The sequence below is a fragment of the Folsomia candida genome, unplaced genomic scaffold (genome assembly GCF_002217175.1).
Source record: "Folsomia candida strain VU population unplaced genomic scaffold, ASM221717v1 Fcan01_Sc049, whole genome shotgun sequence".
Classification (NCBI taxonomy): Eukaryota; Metazoa; Arthropoda; class Collembola; order Entomobryomorpha; family Isotomidae; genus Folsomia; species Folsomia candida.
The window spans coordinates 59,264-77,332 of record NW_019091241.1 but is presented as its reverse complement, the minus strand read 5'-3'; the positions used below and the strand labels follow the sequence as shown (position 1 = coordinate 77,332).

General features: G+C 43.8%; 7 protein-coding genes and 1 long non-coding RNA gene across 8 annotated transcripts; 3 read left to right on the top strand and 5 right to left on the bottom strand.

Annotated features, from left to right (window-relative positions):
• The first annotated feature begins 1,504 nt into the window (after positions 1 to 1,504).
• Positions 1,505 to 3,025, top strand: LOC110862086 (nucleolin). The gene has a single exon (XM_035845242.1). The coding sequence runs from the start codon at positions 1,505 to 1,507 to the stop codon at positions 3,023 to 3,025; it is 1,521 nt and encodes a 506-aa protein (XP_035701135.1).
• A 65-nt stretch (positions 3,026 to 3,090) lies between these two features.
• LOC118433372 lies at positions 3,091 to 3,730 on the bottom strand. Its single transcript, XR_004833347.1, has 3 exons — positions 3,716 to 3,730; positions 3,336 to 3,645; positions 3,091 to 3,254 (listed from the first exon to the last, which is right to left on the bottom strand). It is a non-coding gene; the product is annotated as an uncharacterized LOC118433372 (long non-coding RNA).
• Positions 3,731 to 4,214: 484 nt separating this feature from the next.
• LOC110862112 (proline-rich protein PRCC) lies at positions 4,215 to 6,419 on the top strand. The gene is made up of 6 exons (XM_022111268.2): positions 4,215 to 4,413; positions 4,536 to 5,004; positions 5,063 to 5,125; positions 5,205 to 5,795; positions 5,883 to 6,008; positions 6,099 to 6,419. Exons 2-6 carry the CDS (start codon positions 4,555 to 4,557, stop codon positions 6,264 to 6,266), a joined length of 1,398 nt encoding a protein of 465 aa, XP_021966960.1. The 5' UTR covers positions 4,215 to 4,413; positions 4,536 to 4,554; the 3' UTR covers positions 6,267 to 6,419.
• Positions 6,327 to 7,825, bottom strand: LOC110862113 (peroxiredoxin-1). The gene is made up of 5 exons (XM_022111269.2): positions 7,517 to 7,825; positions 7,316 to 7,433; positions 7,163 to 7,235; positions 6,918 to 7,084; positions 6,327 to 6,843 (listed from the first exon to the last, which is right to left on the bottom strand). Exons 1-5 carry the CDS (start codon positions 7,674 to 7,676, stop codon positions 6,609 to 6,611), a joined length of 753 nt encoding a protein of 250 aa, XP_021966961.1. The 5' UTR covers positions 7,677 to 7,825; the 3' UTR covers positions 6,327 to 6,608.
• A 2,756-nt stretch (positions 7,826 to 10,581) lies between these two features.
• Positions 10,582 to 12,949, bottom strand: LOC110862141 (transmembrane matrix receptor MUP-4). The gene is made up of 9 exons (XM_022111309.2): positions 12,534 to 12,949; positions 12,249 to 12,475; positions 11,867 to 12,181; positions 11,702 to 11,766; positions 11,434 to 11,612; positions 11,292 to 11,343; positions 11,146 to 11,208; positions 10,982 to 11,078; positions 10,582 to 10,900 (listed from the first exon to the last, which is right to left on the bottom strand). The coding sequence occupies exons 1-9, from the start codon at positions 12,945 to 12,947 to the stop codon at positions 10,855 to 10,857; spliced, it is 1,458 nt and encodes a 485-aa protein (XP_021967001.2). The 5' UTR covers positions 12,948 to 12,949; the 3' UTR covers positions 10,582 to 10,854.
• A 274-nt stretch (positions 12,950 to 13,223) lies between these two features.
• LOC110862159 (matrilin-2) lies at positions 13,224 to 15,221 on the bottom strand. The gene is made up of 4 exons (XM_022111333.2): positions 15,105 to 15,221; positions 13,801 to 15,029; positions 13,624 to 13,719; positions 13,224 to 13,541 (listed from the first exon to the last, which is right to left on the bottom strand). The coding sequence occupies exons 1-4, from the start codon at positions 15,204 to 15,206 to the stop codon at positions 13,490 to 13,492; spliced, it is 1,479 nt and encodes a 492-aa protein (XP_021967025.2). The 5' UTR covers positions 15,207 to 15,221; the 3' UTR covers positions 13,224 to 13,489.
• Positions 15,222 to 16,033: 812 nt separating this feature from the next.
• On the top strand, positions 16,034 to 16,991 carry LOC118433374. Its single transcript, XM_035845273.1, has 2 exons — positions 16,034 to 16,276; positions 16,360 to 16,991. The coding sequence occupies exons 1-2, from the start codon at positions 16,152 to 16,154 to the stop codon at positions 16,727 to 16,729; spliced, it is 495 nt and encodes a 164-aa protein (XP_035701166.1). The 5' UTR covers positions 16,034 to 16,151; the 3' UTR covers positions 16,730 to 16,991.
• Positions 16,756 to 17,953, bottom strand: LOC110862134 (39S ribosomal protein L12, mitochondrial). The gene is made up of 4 exons (XM_022111297.2): positions 17,762 to 17,953; positions 17,312 to 17,651; positions 17,093 to 17,221; positions 16,756 to 17,008 (listed from the first exon to the last, which is right to left on the bottom strand). The coding sequence occupies exons 1-4, from the start codon at positions 17,821 to 17,823 to the stop codon at positions 16,892 to 16,894; spliced, it is 648 nt and encodes a 215-aa protein (XP_021966989.1). The 5' UTR covers positions 17,824 to 17,953; the 3' UTR covers positions 16,756 to 16,891.
• Positions 17,954 to 18,069: the final 116 nt, after the last annotated feature.

Sequence of the window (18,069 nt, the reverse complement as noted above, 5' to 3'; positions counted from 1 at the left end):
CCATTCGAGCCACTAATTGGATTTGTTATTAGATTTTTTCCTCTTGCCTTATTTTTCATGCAACAGCGGCAAACGCTATTATTCGACAGCAACAGTAAATTATCCCAGTAATTTCCCATTACGAGTGCGTTGGGTCGTTTTGCTTTGTTTGCTTAGTGTCACGATATATGTTCGTACGTACGTTTATTTGTACGTAACTTCCATTGAATCAAGAAGTCTGTGCTCCACACGAGCCTCGCTGTGTATGATAAACGTTACCAAGTCAAAGGAAATTTCCAGCCTGTCGGTTTTCCTCCTCTGTAATTTCTCATTTCGAAGACACCCGAGTGTATTGAGATGGACAGGTCTCCACCCCATTTTTCGATCAAAGTCATGTCTCCATAAATTTGCCACCACTTTCCTCTCCTTGCTCCCTTCTTCCGAGAGCTCGCATAATAATAATAAACTAATGCACTTTCACACAGACATGATCACTTTGTTTGTAAGCCGTCCTTTCTGGTGGGACAATTGACTTCAAAAGGACAAAGTGCACGACGACGACTTATTTATTCATCGTAAAAATCAGAAACGGCTGGGCTCTCGGTGCCTTTTCTTAACGGATGGCAGTGCTATCGGGGGAATCTTTTGCAGGGAGAGAGATGAATATCTGCAGGAGATACGGAGGAAGCCCTGCCTGCTTTCACCCACATTTTATGGCAGCAGAGTTGGTGGGTTGGGATAATGAAATAAAGGACCGAGGAGGAAGAAATCAAATAAGCTGTCTGAGAGGAAATATCGTTTTATCAATAACCTAATTTCCGCCTTCTCCACAGTAAAAAAACAATTTTGGAGCCAAACTGGTTCACATCGACACACATTCCCTCCCACAAAGAAAGAAAGGAGATGGACTAGCTGCAGATCTGATTATTACGAAGAATTGAGTGACAATAGTCTCGCGTGATACATTTTGTGTGATGAAAGACCAACCAAAAAGAAAATATGAGAGAGTCAAATCCCCAGAGATTAGTCTCCATTCGGAGCAGCAACTCATGCCCCTATCGTCTTCATTGAGAGAGAGGATGATGAGCTCTGCAGAGATCAAGCCAAGGCACCACCACTTTTTAGCGATAAAATACTTCATATGACATAGATGTAGGCCCGCCCAGTATGGACGTTGACAATGATCTAATAAAATGCTGGCAAAATGGAGTCTAAATAAACGTGAATCCAATGACAACGACAAGTTATGATCCCAATCCAGGCACGACGTCCGTGGACATGGGGAACTTGGACACTTTTCCTCCTCCTTAAAATGAATTCGACAATTTCTCACTAATCACACCAAACCACACCACGTCAAGAGCACTGCAAAAATATTATGAACAGGTCATGTTGCCCACGCCCTGCAAAAAACTGCTCCAGCAATGCCAACTACATTTCCAGGTTCGTCGAGAACAACTGTCCAACGACTCGCCTCTCGCGACCACTCTTTGGCTGCGATGTGTATAAAAATGCCAGACAAACCATGAAGTTCGAAGCTTATGATGGCCACGGAATTGGAGGAACATTTAGCAACGTGTTTAACACTCCAGAAAACCTTAATTTTGTTAAACTAAGGAAGCCAGGTAAACACGGGAGAGGAGGAGGCGGAGGCGGGCTGGGCGACTCTGAAGGGGAGGATGACGAACAATTGGGCGGCAGAAATAACAAATATCAACAACGGAAACGAGCACCGACGACGCAGCAGTGCCAGCCCGAGGATAGCAATGCTGACGTCCTGTGGAGGAAACCCAAGGGGACGAAGCAACATCCTCAACCTGACTTCTCCCCATGGCCACGAGGAACTGGGGAACAGGTTAACAAGAACATGGGCGATAGTTCCGTACCTTCGGAGTACTTTGAGCTCGTGCCGCACTACAAAATCAACCTCAATCCATATGACAAGCCCAAAGCAGAGTTACGTGGACATTATGTTCCTCGTGAAACCAAAAAGACCTCCGATCCAAGTCAACCCACGCCTGCTGCTGCTCCGCCAAAAAAATGCAAGCCTGCTGCTGCTCCACCAGCAAGATCGACGCCTGCTCGTCCTCCACAAGTAAAACCCACGGCTATTGCTGCGCCACCAGCAAAATCGACGCATGTTACTCTGCCACCAGCAAAATCGACGCTTGCTGCTGCCCCACCAGCAAAATCGACGCATGTTACTCTGCCACCAGCAAAATCGACACCTGCTGCTGCGCCACCAGCAAGTCAACCCACGCCTGCATCTGTGAAAAGTGGTAGGATGAGCATTCTACAGCCCAAGAAACCCACCGCCGCCGGTACAGAGAGCAAGGATCCTAAGAGCAGCGCTCCAGATGACGATGGGCGTGAGAAGTCGAGCCGAAAAATCCAACTAAAAGTTCCGCAAGGGGAAAGTTCAAAGGCAGCAGCGCCAAAGAAGGAGAAGAAAATCAAGGTCCGCACTCCTGAGGAGGAGGAGGAACACCTCCGGAAAAAGGAAAAGAAGCGGAAAAAGAAGGAGAAGGAGAAGGAGAAGGAGAAGGAGAAGACGAAAGAGAAGAAGGAGAAAAAGGAGAAGAAAGAGAAAAAGGAAAAGAAGGCATCGGGAGGGGGAGGTGGAGGAGCAGGAGCAGGAGGGGTGGAAGGGATGGAAGGGGCAGGAGAAGAAGAAGACGAGGATGAGGACTCTGACGACGAGGAGCTGGTCAAGAAAGTGGTGCGAAAGAGTATAACAACAAAGGGGAAAGCTGTGGTGGAGGAGGAAGATGAGGAGGAATCATCTTCGTCCGATTCCAGCGAGGAGATGATAAAGAAGGTGAAGAAACGGATCAGTACCGTCAAACCAGTAGGCCAAAAGGACAAGGAGGAAGAGGAAGAGAGTGACGACGACTCGACGTCGTCCGAAGAGATCGTGAAAACGATACGACGAAGCACAGTGATCAAGCGAATGAGCCATGGCACCCTCCTCGACGTTGAACAAATTCAGCATGAACCTATCGTTGAACACCTTCCAATGCATCTCAAGGACCAACCACACAAATAATTAAACGTAAGTTGCATTGCATTGCTTTTATTAATATTTCAACTTTGATGACAGGCAAAAAAGAATAATTTTTGTGCGTGATAAAAATAAAATTGTAAATTTTTCTCAAATGAAAATTAACTATGTGTTAACGACGCCTCCGGTTCGACTCCTTCGTGCTCACTGGCACTCGTCCAGCTCGAAATGAGGCGTCTGCAGACAAAACCAGCCCCACCATTGCGAGCAGAGTCTATTATCAAACCATTTTCCCGTAATTTGACGTGAGAAATAAGAACAAAAGTTGTAAATATTTCCAAAAATATATACTTACAAAAATCCAGACAAATACTTTCATTTTGCACGATGAGAGTTGGCTATTCAGCGTCTTTTTTTAAGTATTTTTACTGGGATCACGAACGGTAGGACTTAACGACTATTTGGATTTTCTAATTCTAGTCGTGGTAAATTTTCTTTTATTTATTCCGTTGGGCACGAATTTCTTTCTTATCGCGCATGTATGAGATACATAATTAAGAAACGATAAACTTGGACAAAATTGACATCCGAAGAGCTTAGTTGTGTGCCTAATGATCGCAATTATGGAGCAGATGATGGATACAGTGTGTGCATGTGTAGAAGACCTGTAAACAAATTGTGGACACGATAATACAGCAATGAGCGTCACGGAATAAATTAATGCATTTGCATTACCCGAAATTACAAATTACACTCACTATCAGCCGAATTGAATTTCTGTATAATGACAACAACAACATCATGCACCGCATGACCTACCCCCAAGTACTTTTAGTAAAATCATCATCATCGGGCCAAAAAGTCTAGAAGATAAAAAGTTTACACAATAACATTGCTGACGTCAATGGATAATTACCCCTTGAAAATTACGTCTAAATGAATATTTAATTTGTCTAATCCGTCGCCAAAATGACTTATGGTCGCCCACGCCACCACCACGCGCCCCCAAATCATATTAATCGGCAATTTCCATCAATCCGCGGAATGGAAACGGATTAAATTCTTGTTGGTCAATAAATCCAACTCACATTACGACGCCCATTGAAACCTGCGAACAATAATACATAACAATCGATAATTATTATGTGTAGCAAAAAATGCCCAAATGCATAAATGTATATCGTGCTTTGTTAAACTATTCATTGTTTCTCATGAGTGTGTCACATTTGGCCTTCTTACCGCCAGCAATCGTTTCTCTTCACCCAAACTCGAAATATTGGTGTTTACAACCTCCCCAAAATATATTGGATATTTTAATTAAATCAGGTGATCTGTTCACATTAGTTGACAACAATTAAACACTAATAGTTTATAGATTGAAGACTACAAATAAATCGTTGGCGAATTATCTGCTATTATAGAAAGCGTACAAGGTTAGACCTCTGTTCTAATCATAATAAGCAATATGCGCATTTAGAATTTATAGAGATTTACTTAAAATGTGCATTAATGTAAATGTTGTTCATTAATGATTTAATGTGTTCGTTTTTACTAGATTTCCCAGTGATCCTACAATGGCCCTGGTCGCCAACTACGATAGCGGAGAAGACATGTCGTCGGACGACGATGACGTTCCAGTTCCTCCCTCAATTCCAACAGCATCAATTTCTTTACAAACAGCTCAATCGTCTACATCACCGTCGTCGTCAAATAGTGCAGTCGTGTCTTCATCGTCATCTCAAACGAAACGTCCTCCAACTTTAGACCCGTTCTTCCAAGACTCTTCAGATGACGATGATGAAGATGCATCCTTAACAACAACGAGTATCGGCCAGTTCCTCCCTAAACCAAAAACTGTGGCTGATTTTCCACCACCCGTTGAGGATGAGGAAGGACCAATTCCACCCAAAAAGACGTACGGTGATGAAGAAAAACCTCCACCACCACGAAACGACTCGTATCCCAACATTATGACCAAGAAAGTTAAAGGCGTCGTCAGGATTCAGGCACCATCTCTTAAAGATGTATGGACATATTATTATTCTACTCGTTCCTTGTGCCGCTAAAACGTTTATTTTATAGTTTGAAGATGACGAGGTTTCCGATATTGGCAGAAGTAGCAAGTTTACCCAATCCATGATTAAGGTACTAAAATTGACAATTTTCAGCCAATGCACATTATTATTAATAGCCAAATCAAGTCATGTTCGCATTTGGATTTCAGAAAGGATCCGGTTTGTTTGCAATACTTCCGCAACCGAAAGGATTCACTAGTTTGCCCAAAGATATCTCATTTCTGAAAAAGTCCGCTCCTTCAGATTCAACGACACCAAACACCAAGGCATCGTTGTCTGCTTCTTCTTCTGTTGCTGCACCATCTTCGTCAACAGCGTCGACTCCATTGCCAAGGTCCCTTATTCCAGACTCTGTCAAAAATTTAGGAAAGCGACCACCACCCAGCAAATTGGAAGAAATAAAGGCAAAATACATGAAGCAAGAAGCCAACGTTGTTATCGTTAGTCGATCCGTGGAGAATAAAAAAGCTCTCCTCGCTGGAGGAAGCTCAAAGGTGAAGAAGGGTGTAAATGAGGAGAGCGACGACTCTGACGAAGACTCGTCTACTCCCAATTTCTTTTCTTTTGAATCCGGTGCGAGTAACGGAATTGACGAAGAAACACTTGAGAAATTAAAACTGCCAATGCCAAATTTCAATCAGTTTCCCACATCGTCAACAAACCAGGCTGAAGAAGCTGACGAAGATTATGATAATGAAGCCACGGCGTCTAGCAGCAGCACAACAGTCCAACAAGATTTTGTAAGTCAAATGGATAACAGGAATGACGCTACGTTATACATATATAACTATTAATAACTAAATCTCTAATGATATTCTAAAATATAGATGAAGTATGTCCCGAAAAAGAAGGGGAAAGCTGGCAAAGGGGAGTCCGAAATCAACTTCATTGATGTCAAAGCTGACGATCTCCGACCAGATACGACGGAATGGGTCAAAAATCTTACAGACGAGGTACGTGTGCTCTACGAGATTCTAGAATTTATCGAAAATTAAGCGCATTATTTTTATCCTTTTTACTAAAATAATTTTGCACTTCTCCAGTCCGCCATCCCTGTGAGACGAGGCAAAGGTCTTGGAGGCATGCAAAAAAGAAAACATCAAATCACATATTTGGCCGTTGAAGCAAAGGCTCGTGAACAAGAATTGCAACAACAATGGGCTTCGAATAGAGCAAACAGACGACAAACTAAAATGAAGTATGGATTCTAAGTAGAATTATCTACATACACGCATATATTCTAGCAAAGTCTGGACTTTGGTCGTGTTGGCTATTTTTATAAATAAATTTTACTCCCAAGTTAAATATTATTATAAATAATATATAATGAACTTGAATAATAAATTAATCACATTTTACATAGAGTTTAACAACGTATTTTGCATAGTTGGTTTTTGTACTGACTGACAAATTGTTGTATTGCCAATTTGTCAACCAAACGAATCAATCGGGACGATCATTAAAAGACAAGAGTTTTGCAATAAATTTTGAGAAGGAATGCAATACTAATTGTAAGAAGATGTAAATAACAAGAAGAAACTTTTCGGAATTAATCAAAGCTCGGTTGACTTGCTTGCACTTTTTTCAAAATACTTTTTCTTTGCTTCTGGATCTGGAATGATAGTGTCCTGTCCCGGTTTCCATCCTGCTGGACAAACTTCACCGTGGACATCCGTGTATTGGAATGCTTGAACGAGACGAAGCGTTTCGTCAACGCTTCTACCGACGGGCAAATCGTTCATTGTGATTTGGCGAAGAACTCCCTTGTCATCAATAATGAACAATCCTCTGCAAGTAAAGTACGTATTAATTATTTACGCAAAATGTGCAGTTCTCTGAGTTGCTTAATTAAGATTATATACCTCAGCGTGTGCCCCATTTCCTCCAAATACACACCATAATCTTTAGAAATTGAGTGAGTAAGATCTGAAACGAGTGGAATTTTTAAGGACCCAAGTCCCCCTTCTTTTCTGGCAGTGTTCATCCACGCAAGATGCGTGTAATGAGAATCCACCGAGATTGCAATAACCTTAATTAAAATTGAATACACCAATTAATCACTGGCAATGTTTTTTAAAAATTGTAATAAGCAATTCCTTCAAATCACCTCCGTATTCATCTTTTTGAATTCGTCAATTCGGTCGTTAAACGCCAAAATCTCTGTTGGACATACAAAAGTGCTGCAAAAAATATAGCAAAATTGTAATTCTAATTAATGCGCATTACATAGGAGTATGCTACTTGTTTATTCAGCACTCACAAATCCAATGGATAAAAGAAGAAGACAACATATTTTCCTAGATAATCTGACAACTTGAGCGATTTAAAGGAGCCATTGATAACTGCAGTTGCTTCAAAAGCCGGGGCTGGTTTGGAGACTAAATAAATATGAAATGACATAATCAATAAGGTGTAAAAAGTCTGCGAGATTGTTAACATTAAAAAAGAACAGAGGACGTACTCAATGCCTTTGTCCACTGCAGATTGTGTCCCTTGGCCGTATTTTCCTGTGGGTAAACATGACCACCGGCGTACGAGTAACATTGGTCGCCCGAAGTGATGGCGATTTGCAGGAGGAGTGGACAGATGAGGACCAAGCTAAACTTGAGAACAACCCCCATTTTTAAGATGATCACTTTTGAGAACTAAAGACTGGTAACCAACATGAATTGACAATATGGAAATTAAGTAAGTAGGGACAAAAAGATCAAAACAAATGCCGGGGGACGTGGACAGCCTGCTGGAAAGAAGACACCGAACTCTGCCGCCTCAAAGTCTTGCATAATGCATTGAGCGACAGCGAACGCATACTCGCACATGATCTGGATGTGGATACATGGAATCGAAAAGGACAATTTGCTCTGGCATTGACTTTAAATTATGCATAATGGATTAAGCATTATCTTTATGGTGCATATTTGCACCCCTTATGCAGTGAGCAGGTCTTGACATATGCACATTTTATGACACTGCTTAGCGAATAATGATGAATCTGAGTATTCGTAACTTTCTGTTCGTGATAATCCTACTGAATAGCTGTACTGTAATTTGCAGCTTATGATTATCATAATAATAGCAGAGGATCGCTCCAAGGCCATGAAGAATAAACCATATAAATATAAACAGCCTGCATAACGGTCTATGTATATTCTGTACATTAGGCTCTGTGATCAGAGTAGTCACATTGCTGGTTACGTTTTGTGACCCTCAGGTAACGGAATAAGGGGGTCCACAAAAAGTGTTGCCTCCAATTCCGCGACCAAGTTACCTTGGGGTCCGATAGGACAAATGGACCTCGATACGAATAAACCAAACCATATAGCGATAATGTTGTTTTACACACAAGTCGCTGTCACTTAAATAAAGATATCAAGATTGATGAAATTAATGCCCCACATGCATGCATGCCATAAAATATTATCTACTATGCAGTATACCAATCACACAATTTATTGTTCTACACAATTGATTGGTAATTATCTTTTACTTCCTCCATTTTCTGGACAACGTACCTTCTTTCCTTGGGAAACAATTTATTTACATATTTATTTAAGTCTTTTTGTCTAAAAGTCGTCTGATTTACCATCACATATTTCCAATTACTCCAAATGTCAAATGAAGCCATCTACCCAGGCGATTTTGTCCTTCCATTGTTTGGGAGTTGTTCGCAATGTGGCTGATTAATTGCACAAGATACATGCCTCTCCCTGCATTGCTCTTCTAATTGCTACTTTCCAGAATAATTAGGGACCATTAGCCTGATGAGTGATGATGACATCGTTTATTTGTTCCCTTGTCCGCCTTTCTAGTTCCAACTTTCTCCTCCTGAAACACGAGTGCTCATCATAAAACATACTCTCACCTCCTCCAGATTTACATATTTTTCTCCAATTGAGATCAGGATGAATAAACGATTCGACTCTATTTCTCGCAAGATTTACCAAGACGTGACCCACGTGTTTGACTTGGTCCCACCTCATCTCATCCTGGCCAAGATTTTCCAGCCCTACCTTTGGGTCACACGCCTGGTGGGGATTCTCCCCATCCAAATATCCAAACAGGCTGGGAGCGCATCTTGCAAGCTGGTCAGCTGGGCCTCGTGCTACACTGGCCTGGCCTGTGCGACCTTCATCTTTGACAGCTCCCTCCTCCTCCCAATGTACCTCTTCCTCGTTCGCCTCAGTTCCGGCGGTGGGGGCAGCAGCACTGGCGGTCAGAAAGTGACCCACATTGCACAAATGATGTTCGTGTCGTGCCAGTATCTGGGGGCTGCTCTCACCTACGTCATCTCAATCTTGAATGCTCCCAATTTCGTGCAATGTTGGAACAGGACGCAAACTTTGGTTGGGAAGGTGGCCGTTCTGAGCTCGACATCCAATCGTGACTTCCTCTCTGTTTATTTGGGGGCGAGATGGAGCATCAAAATGTGGGTGGTCTGTAGCGTCAGTTTCAGTCTCTTTTGTGTCTACAGGTCAGTTCGACAGTACATATTTCCAAATTATAAGGGGAACTTAACTCTGACTAATTGGAATCAGCTACGGTTCTGGATTTGACCTGTACATGGGGAAGGATTCGCATCCCGTCCTCTACTGGCTCATGTACATGGGGCTCTGCATGTTCCCCTACCTCCTCTGCTTCCATATTCTGCACTCGGTCATCTTCTCCACGCTCTCCTCCGTCCTCAGAGCCTCATTCAGAGCTCTCAGATCTCACTGCGAGGCATTGGCTGACGACAAGTTTGGCGACGCCACGAAGCTGTATGGCGAAATTAATGAGTTGATCACCGAGGTTTCGCGTGTCGAAGGGATCTACGTCGCCATCCAGGTCGTCATCATGATCATTTGCACCACGATGAATGCGTTCTTTCTAGTTTCGAAATTCAACGGGGTGAGCGAGTCGTTGATTTATGGGACCATCATCGTGACCTACGTCGTCTGGTTTCATTGGGTCTGCAGGATTGGCGAGTCTTTACTCAACGAGGCGCGTGGATCATTCATCATTTACTCGTCCCAGCTTATGAATAACTTATGCATATTTATAATATTGTGTGTTCTTGCGTATGCTCAGGGAAAGCAGTGTTGCCTGGTGGTCAAGCGGTTGGCCAGCAAAGACGTTTCCGGAAATCAGGTAAATCATAAATATGATCAAATCAGGCAGTAAAAGTTGGTGTCTAAAATTTATGACAATTTCTACATGACATTTAGGAGTGGGCATTGATCGAGCAGCCCCACGAGGTCACGGCCAAAGGGTATTTCGCCATCCGGATGGGTCTCTTTACAACGGTATCTTTAAAACCATGCATATAGTCACCTGATTAGGTCTTAATTTGCACTGTGCGAATTCAGGTGATGGGAACAATCGCGACTTATCTCATCGTGCTGCTCCAATTCAAGTTTAGTTCGCCCCAAGAAAACCTCCACCCCAGCAGCAGCGTCCCTTCAGCCCTGGCGACAGAATTGGTCGCAGGAGGAAATCAGAGTGAAATTAGCGGACAAGAATAAAAGTTGTGCACAAAATACAGACACGTAATCAATTTCTATACACTTATATTTCTGAGAACTCGGTTTGGTTGCGTAACAGAGCAATTTATTTCGCATTACACAATCTCATCGTACTCAAGTTCTACCTGGCCAACCTATTTCTAGACGTGGAGTTCCTGATAAAGTTCTCGTCCCTTATTACGAATAGTTTTAGGATTACACAAGGAGTTAATTAAATAGAATGAGCGGCGATGAATAATAGATTCACGGCCAGTAGTAAATTGTCTTTCGTCGACGTTCGACCCACAGTTGCGACACCTCAGTTGGAGCAGGTACGGTTCAGAGTTTCTTGATAACCTCGATTGCTGCACAAATAAATTCAGGAATGAAACGTATCCTTCGCAATCATGCACAATGACGATGCTCATCTACATATTTGGCTTTACCAGAGGCACCTCCCAATGCTCCCTCCCACCACGTCTTGAAATTTGTTGCATGTGGCGTGTTCGACGCACGAGTCCTCCTGCAAGTTGCATCGCGAACCTAAAATATTCCCAAATTCATTTATCATAAAATCGTGGCTTTTCGAATCGCGAATTGTTCCCTTTACCCACGATTCCTCTGCACCGTCTTGTTTTGGGGTCGTAGCGTAGAAGGATATCTGGACACTCGCCTAATGGCATGCATACAATTAGTGCGTACCACATGAGACAATCCTCACAAAATACAGACAATGTTTATTATCAAGGCACTCACAATGGGCATTTATGCATGCCAATGGTGCAACTGTGTCGCATTCACTGTCAATCTAGGCATACGTATCATTCAACAAGTCATTTGCAACAGTTTGCACTGCATTGAATTAAGAGTAGCATATTTTAGCACGTGAAAGGAATACCTCACAATCCGACCCGTGAACTTTGACACAATCTCCATCAATGGTTTGCAAGAATCCATCCTTGCATCTGCACTCGCTGAATAGTCCGCGCTTGGAGGTGATGCACTCCGCATTTCTGGTGCACTGGATTGCCAGCTCGGACGTGTCGTTGAAAACACAAGGACCAGATGCAATCCCAACTGTGGTCGAGAACAAGAGTTAATGAGACAGAGTGGCATTCAATTAAAGAAACACGTATTCAATGAGGTTAAATTGATGGACTACTGACCACACTGACCCGTCGCTTCATCATATTTCATGTGCAGAGGAGATTTGCACTGGCACACTTTTGACCTTTTTCCCATTATTAATTCATCAAAATTATCCCCAATTGTAACTCAATAGATTAATTTAATCTTGTGCAATATGCAATTCCGCTGCATAATGTACTCACCTACAGCTCAGTTTCGAGTCGCCACAAGGATGGTCATGATCACAATGTTGTCCAAACCCGTTTTGGCACGTTCTGTCCGAATGAATCTGCGTCCCCATGTTGCACCGACAAACGTTCGGGAGTCCCACCGTCTCACAAAATGCTTCTGAAGTGCAGTCATCCACGACGCGCTTATCCAAACGGTTCACTCGCGTGTCACACGGACGCCCTGCGGACACCACGCACTTGTTGGAGTTGGAGTCGAAGAGGTGCTCGTCTTTCGCACATTTGCACTCCCCCGACTCGCAGTGGAGAAACACGTCCGGGTCGCATTCACTGCTCAACAAAACATGTTACTGAGTAATAATTACAAAAGTTGTGAATTTATGCGGATTTTGCGTACTTGCTGCTGGTGCAAGAGTCGCCGTGTCCCTTGAGCTTGTGACATCGCCCATTTTCCGTCTCATAGTAGTTTTTGCGACAGTTGCAAATGTGCGTGGAACTGGAACCGTCATAGTCGCAAAAGGCGTTTGCCCCACATCTCAAGGACCCGTTCCCGTACCTCCAGTGGTTCGTCGTCGTCCCGCGCATGTGGAAATGATGCGTGTCCTCATCGTCGAACGGATAAAACTGGAATTCCAATTATTAATTCGTACTATCATTTTTTTAATTCGGCTTGATTTCTCACCTTTTGCGAGCAGTTAGTCCCACTTCGACCCACGCAACGTTCCGAAACAGGGTCATAGTACAAGTTCACCCTTCCTTCCTTGTTGTTCTGAAAGCAGACGCATTTTCCATCTTCGCAACGCAGCCATTTGGTAAAGTCGCACTTTTTGTTCTTGGAGCAACCGTCTCCAAACTTCTGTTTGTGACCGTTGGCTTGAACCGCGTTGATTTCGAGGGTAGCCAGCACCATGCTCAGGAGGAGACAAGTCAACCTTTTCTTGGTGCACATTTCGCCAAATTGATGGTTTGGAAATAGTGCAAGTTTGGAGTGGAGTCTTGGTTGCGCGGAAGTCAAGGACGGACCGAGTTCTAGAATAAAATGGTGAAAGTCTCCTTGAAACGGAGGAGTAAGGTCAGTCTGGCCATGTTCATACATACGAAGCGAGTGGAAGGACTTGTGGGATTCTGCATCCAATCCAGGCGCAGATCACGTTGCAGTTTATCGATCCATCCAATTGTATTTCCTCCACGACTTTTCCCCGGAGAGGAAAAAATACAGACACGCACACAGGATGAGAGAGAAAGAGGACAGACTTTCTCCACTTTCACCTGTGGATGAACCACTTTCACACACACGCCATGCACCAAGTCCATGAAACCATACGTGCCATGCATACTTATGCAAGGAAGAAATGTGAGACTGACGAAAATATTGAATTTTTTGGCAAAACTCAGCTTTTATTTTGTAGCTTAATAATGAACTGATTGAGCATTCGTAGGATTACAAAAGTCTGCATACGTCCTGTCAACAGGTCGAATATTAAAATTGCAAAGCCGACAAAGAGACGACTTAAAATGAGAGCAAAAAATATAGGGACACGAAACGAGAAGAAGCACCAAAAAAAGTGCCACAATCGACGCTGGCAGTAGAAGCGAAACCTCGTCCTGGTGAGGCTTCGATGAGGTCGTGACGACGAGTCAAGGTCCCTTGGAGCACGTGCGATTGGCCGTGGTATACGTCCCACGAGCACTGCGTCAAATTATAATACGTTGAGTAATTAACCAGTAATTAACTAACTAGTAGAACACTTGGATAACTAATCCAATCGTACCAAATGCAGCGCCCATATTCCAAGCGCCCACTGGCCTTCACGCAGTAGGCGTTGCTCGTGCAGGAAGGGATCGTTCCGTTGAACTCTTTCCGACATCTGCCACATTTCGTGTGCCATAACATTTCAATTAAATCAAAGTACTGAACTTGATCATCGTGGAGAAAGTTGTAGTCTCACCTGCCCCCCGCCAGACTGACGCAGGTCCGGTGCTTCTCCTCGTAAACCTGGAGTGTATCTGGACAATTGCAGACGTTGTTGATGCAGGCCAATTGTGGGAGTGGGTCACATTCTTCGTCCACCTCACAACTGGATCCGAACGCTTTCACACACTTGCCATCATTCCCCTCAATGAAACCAGGTGAACACCGACAGTAATTGAAGGGCGGATTTTCAGCACACACCGAGTTCTCGGTGCAACCCATTCCTGGATCGTCGATGGATGTCGTCGTTGTTGCTGCTGCGGAACCGTTCCTGTTGCTGCTGGCGTTGTGGTTGGGAACATCGCAGGGACCACCCGAGAAAGAAATGCAGCTCTTGGTCACCTCGTCGTAGAACTGATGGAGCGGGTATTTGCATTGGCAGGTTCCACTCCGACAGATGAACTGCACATCGGAGCACTTCCGTTGTCCACTGCACGCGTCCCCGTAATCCTTCGCACACGTCTTCCTGTCCAACGTCACCTTCAGCCCTGGGTCACACTGACACACGCCAAACCCAAAGTTGTCGTTGGCGTGGAGAGGATCCGGGTTGCAGTGTGACATTTCTGGGCATTGGTGCTGCACGTAGTGTTCCTCATTCACGGTGCGGTAATCAATGGTCTTGCACCGAGACCCGACGGACACGACACATTTCCGGTTCTTATGGTCGTACCACTGATCTCGGTCGCAAGAGCAGGTCCCTCCGCTGCAGGTCAGAAATTCATACTGATCACACTGATCTTGGCCCGAACACTTTTCGCCCAAACCCTTCTGACGGAGACAGGTCCCATCCGTGGGGGATTTGTAGTGGCGAAAATCACATTCGCAAATATCGGAAGGGTATTGACATTTGGCGTTGGGGACGCAAATTATTTGATACGGTCCGATCGGCGTGATTTCCGTTCTCTCCGTCTCATTGTGCCCGATGTCGGAACTGCGCTTGGCTTTCTTCTGGCCAGGAATTTCTCGGAGGCAGGAAAACCCGACCTTGGCGACGCAGGAGGATGACGAGGAGTCGAAGACGATTTCTTTGGGGGACGTGCACTCGCAGAGGCCTTTTGTGCACTCCAAAAACTTGATGGGGTTGCAGGGATCGTCCGCGCTGCAGGGCTCCTTGTAGTTCCGACCAAGATCACTCGACGCCACTGACCCCCACATCAAAGGGATGCAAAATGCCGTCGTCGTCAGAGCACGAATTAAGGTGCGATCCTACACCGTGTACACAACATAGCAAATAATGGTGAGATCAGAGTGCGAGTAATTGTTTAAAGGTTTGCAACCTACCATTTTGCGCTTGGCAGGCTTCTTGTCCAGGAAAATGGGATGGGAATCGTCCAGTTTGGCAGTCTGTGTCAGACAGTGGACCACATAGCCAAAAACTGTCATTTATTATTATTTCGTGCCCAGAAGAAGCATCAACTGAGGAGCTGCTCCGCCCGACGGTTGTTAATCTTAATAAGGTTTCAAGGCTTGGGTTTAAATATGTGTGCTGCTGCCATATCATTATGCAATTGAGACCAATATAAATGGCCCTGTTTTATGAGCAGATCAAACACGCGAGAGTTTGGTGAGACATAATTGTGGCATAATTTGATTTCCGACATGTCAAGTGATGGATGGTCATTAGCAGTATTTAGTTATTTAGCTTTCATTATTAATTTAGCAGCTCATGCACCTCACCAAGTGAGACAAGCACGAGGACAGCAACCGTCCAGAAGAGATTGAAAAACTTCTCGGTGTATGACATAGAGTTAAATAGTAGTATAAAATGGTGTATGAATTGTCGTGAATTTAAGTATCAACCGACTATGAAAATGCGGAATATATATGCTTATTAAACATTTTCACCACGAATATTCCCATTTTGTTTGATGCCACAACAAGTACACACAAATAAGTAAGCCACGTCGGACAGTTGAGCCAACAAAACAAAAGAATTTGGGGCAAAAATTGGGAGGGCGAATGATGGGGAAGAAAGGATCGATACACGAGTTCAATTTCATAGAAAGCTCCAAGAAATAGTTCGTGACAATTTATTTAATGCGTTCTCTTCTTCTTTCAACCGCTCCTACTTTTTAAGACAAGTGTGGAGAAATTGCTCTAATGACATGCAAGTACTTTCAGTATAGAAAATAACCATGTTAAGTTGACATTTCTTGCTTCTTATGAATTTTTAATTTCTTGGATTTTTTACCATTTTCACGCCAGTTTGACAAGCGTTATCCTGCTGCAAAGACGACGCTGTTTTCATTATCATTCATAAGACTGAAATGTAATACAGTTTCTCACTTCTTTATTGCGTAGAATATTTATGTAGAAAAACTGCATGGCATGAATTCGGACACTCGTACCTTCATTCGAGACTTGGTGTCCTACACGGCATTAATTTTACTCGCCTTGCTGGTATTTGGCACAATCTGGTATTTGAGGGCAAAATTCCGCAACCTTATTCTAAAGTAACCGTACACGTAATAATACGAGATCACGATGTTGCGGGACTAACCTGGTATTTCATGGTGTTTTTGTTCCTGTCTTGTAGTGAAACTCGAGTAACGACGGCAGGACAACTTCTTCAACAGCTGGGTGATCACCACTATTTGAGAGCGTCGGGTGCCGGAAACCAACTCCAGCCACCGCTGCAAATCTCCAGTTCCATGATGATGACGAGGACGAGACGAGCCACGGTTCAAGGCGACCCCATCTATCACTCCCCCTTCGACACTGGAAATATGCATTACTTTCCATACAACACGAACGATCCGCCCCCATCCTACGCTTCGCTCTCCTTCGATACACCCACCCCTCACAAGGAACGGCTTGCAGCCACCCCAGGTTTAGAAATAAGACCTCCATCAGTGAGACCTCCGTCGTACCGGTCAATTTTCCTGGTCCAGCCCGTACAAATCTGATATGATAAAAAACTTGCCCTCATTTATCATAACGATTGGGTAATATTTTATTACAAGTTCTATATCTTCTTCATCAACTACAGTTCTATAAATAAATTGTTGAACAGGTTCAGTCGTTAATTTAGTATAAAAGTATCGTTATTGTTGTGGTTTGGCAGATGGTTAAGATATTTCACAAGTAGCACCTGCTGCTTCCAATGCAGCTTTTAATTTCTCAGCCTCGTCTTTACCAATGTCGGCTTTGATAACGCAAGGGGACGACTCCACAAACTTTTTGGCCTGTGCAATATAATGCAAAATTATAGTACAAATTGCAAGGGGTGACAATGGAATTAATTAATTAATTAGAGAGCTAATAATTACCTGGACGAGATTCATTCCCTCCAGTTGACTTTTACATTCCTTAATTAAGGCCACCTTTTTCCCTTCGTCAAACTTTACCAACTTGAGGGTGAAACTGGTCTGTACTTTTTGCGGAGCGACGACTTCTTCCTAAAATTATAAACACAGTCATAAAATACAAGTTTATACACCTTGGTGTCGCCGTAATAACAATGTTGATTAATAAATGGCGAAGCGAACCTCTGCCGGTGCAGCTGGTCCTGCGGCAGCAAAGCTCATGGGTCCCATCATCGGAGTGTCGGGGATGTTGAGTCTTTTTTTGAGCAGCTCGTTAAGATCAGCCACCTCCAAGAGCGTGAGGCGAGAAATGTCATCCACCAGCTTGGATATCCTTGGGTCGTAGCTTTTCTCTTGTCCAATCGGGGTTGACATTTGCATGGGAGCTTCCTGCAGGGGTTCCAGAGGGGATGGTCGCTTCTTTATCGGTTTGGGGATCGTGTCGACCACGGGTGTGGACGGAGAAGAAGGTGCAGCCTCCTTCGCAGCACTATCTGTCGCCACCTTGGGCGTGGTCGAATATCTGATCAAACAATTAAACATTACACGACTTAAACTTAATTTTATTGCCGACATATAAAGTAATATAAAGTCATAATTTTAGAATTAAGATTCGCTGCTGATAAAACGTACCTGATGAGCGCATGGTTGGAGAAGACCCTGGCCTTGGATAAGCAGACTCGGATGGAGTTCATCTTGACGGAAGGACAACTAATAGGACAATCAGAAGTTGGGATTTCAAAGCACTTTCTCCGTTCGAGAGAAGAGGAACTCGTTCTTGCAAAACTTTCCTCGTGAAGAGTAAAAGCCGGAGAGTTGAGAAGGGCGGCTGCTCAATGTGCCCCACCAGTCCCACCAGTGCCCAAGTGAGACAAAATTGGCCAAGCCAGAAATGGCCAAAAGTGAGACAAAATTGAGACACATTTGCATTTGATATACAC

Bases quoted from the DNA above. Each gene is read 5' to 3' on its own strand.
- LOC110862086 (XM_035845242.1), top strand. From the start codon at position 1,505: ATGAAGTTCGAAGCTTATGATGGCCACGGAATTGGAGGAACATTTAGC.
- LOC110862112 (XM_022111268.2), top strand. From the start codon at position 4,555: ATGGCCCTGGTCGCCAACTACGATAGCGGAGAAGACATGTCGTCGGAC. The intron at 5,005-5,062 runs GTATGGACATAT...TTTATTTTATAG, and splicing joins AGGCACCATCTCTTAAAGAT to TTTGAAGATGACGAGGTTTC. The intron at 5,796-5,882 runs GTAAGTCAAATG...TCTAAAATATAG, and splicing joins CAACAGTCCAACAAGATTTT to ATGAAGTATGTCCCGAAAAA.
- LOC110862113 (XM_022111269.2), bottom strand. From the start codon at position 7,676: ATGGGGGTTGTTCTCAAGTTTAGCTTGGTCCTCATCTGTCCACTCCTC. The intron at 7,236-7,315 runs GTGAGTGCTGAA...TATTTTTTGCAG, and splicing joins TTCTTTTATCCATTGGATTT to CACTTTTGTATGTCCAACAG. The intron at 7,085-7,162 runs GTGATTTGAAGG...ATTTTAATTAAG, and splicing joins TCAAAAAGATGAATACGGAG to GTTATTGCAATCTCGGTGGA.
- LOC110862141 (XM_022111309.2), bottom strand. From the start codon at position 12,947: ATGTATGAACATGGCCAGACTGACCTTACTCCTCCGTTTCAAGGAGAC. The intron at 11,613-11,701 runs GTCAGTAGTCCA...TCTCGACCACAG, and splicing joins TGAAGCGACGGGTCAGTGTG to TTGGGATTGCATCTGGTCCT. The intron at 11,079-11,145 runs GTAAAGGGAACA...GGAATATTTTAG, and splicing joins ACGGTGCAGAGGAATCGTGG to GTTCGCGATGCAACTTGCAG.
- LOC110862159 (XM_022111333.2), bottom strand. From the start codon at position 15,206: ATGACAGTTTTTGGCTATGTGGTCCACTGTCTGACACAGACTGCCAAA. The intron at 13,720-13,800 runs GTGAGACTACAA...GAAATGTGGCAG, and splicing joins GTCAGTCTGGCGGGGGGCAG to ATGTCGGAAAGAGTTCAACG. The intron at 13,542-13,623 runs GTACGATTGGAT...AATTTGACGCAG, and splicing joins GAATATGGGCGCTGCATTTG to TGCTCGTGGGACGTATACCA.
- LOC118433374 (XM_035845273.1), top strand. From the start codon at position 16,152: ATGAATTCGGACACTCGTACCTTCATTCGAGACTTGGTGTCCTACACG. The intron at 16,277-16,359 runs GTAACCGTACAC...CCTGTCTTGTAG, and splicing joins TTCCGCAACCTTATTCTAAA to TGAAACTCGAGTAACGACGG.
- LOC110862134 (XM_022111297.2), bottom strand. From the start codon at position 17,823: ATGAACTCCATCCGAGTCTGCTTATCCAAGGCCAGGGTCTTCTCCAAC. The intron at 17,652-17,761 runs GTACGTTTTATC...TTGTTTGATCAG, and splicing joins TCCAACCATGCGCTCATCAG to ATATTCGACCACGCCCAAGG. The intron at 17,222-17,311 runs GTTCGCTTCGCC...TTATAATTTTAG, and splicing joins GACCAGCTGCACCGGCAGAG to GAAGAAGTCGTCGCTCCGCA.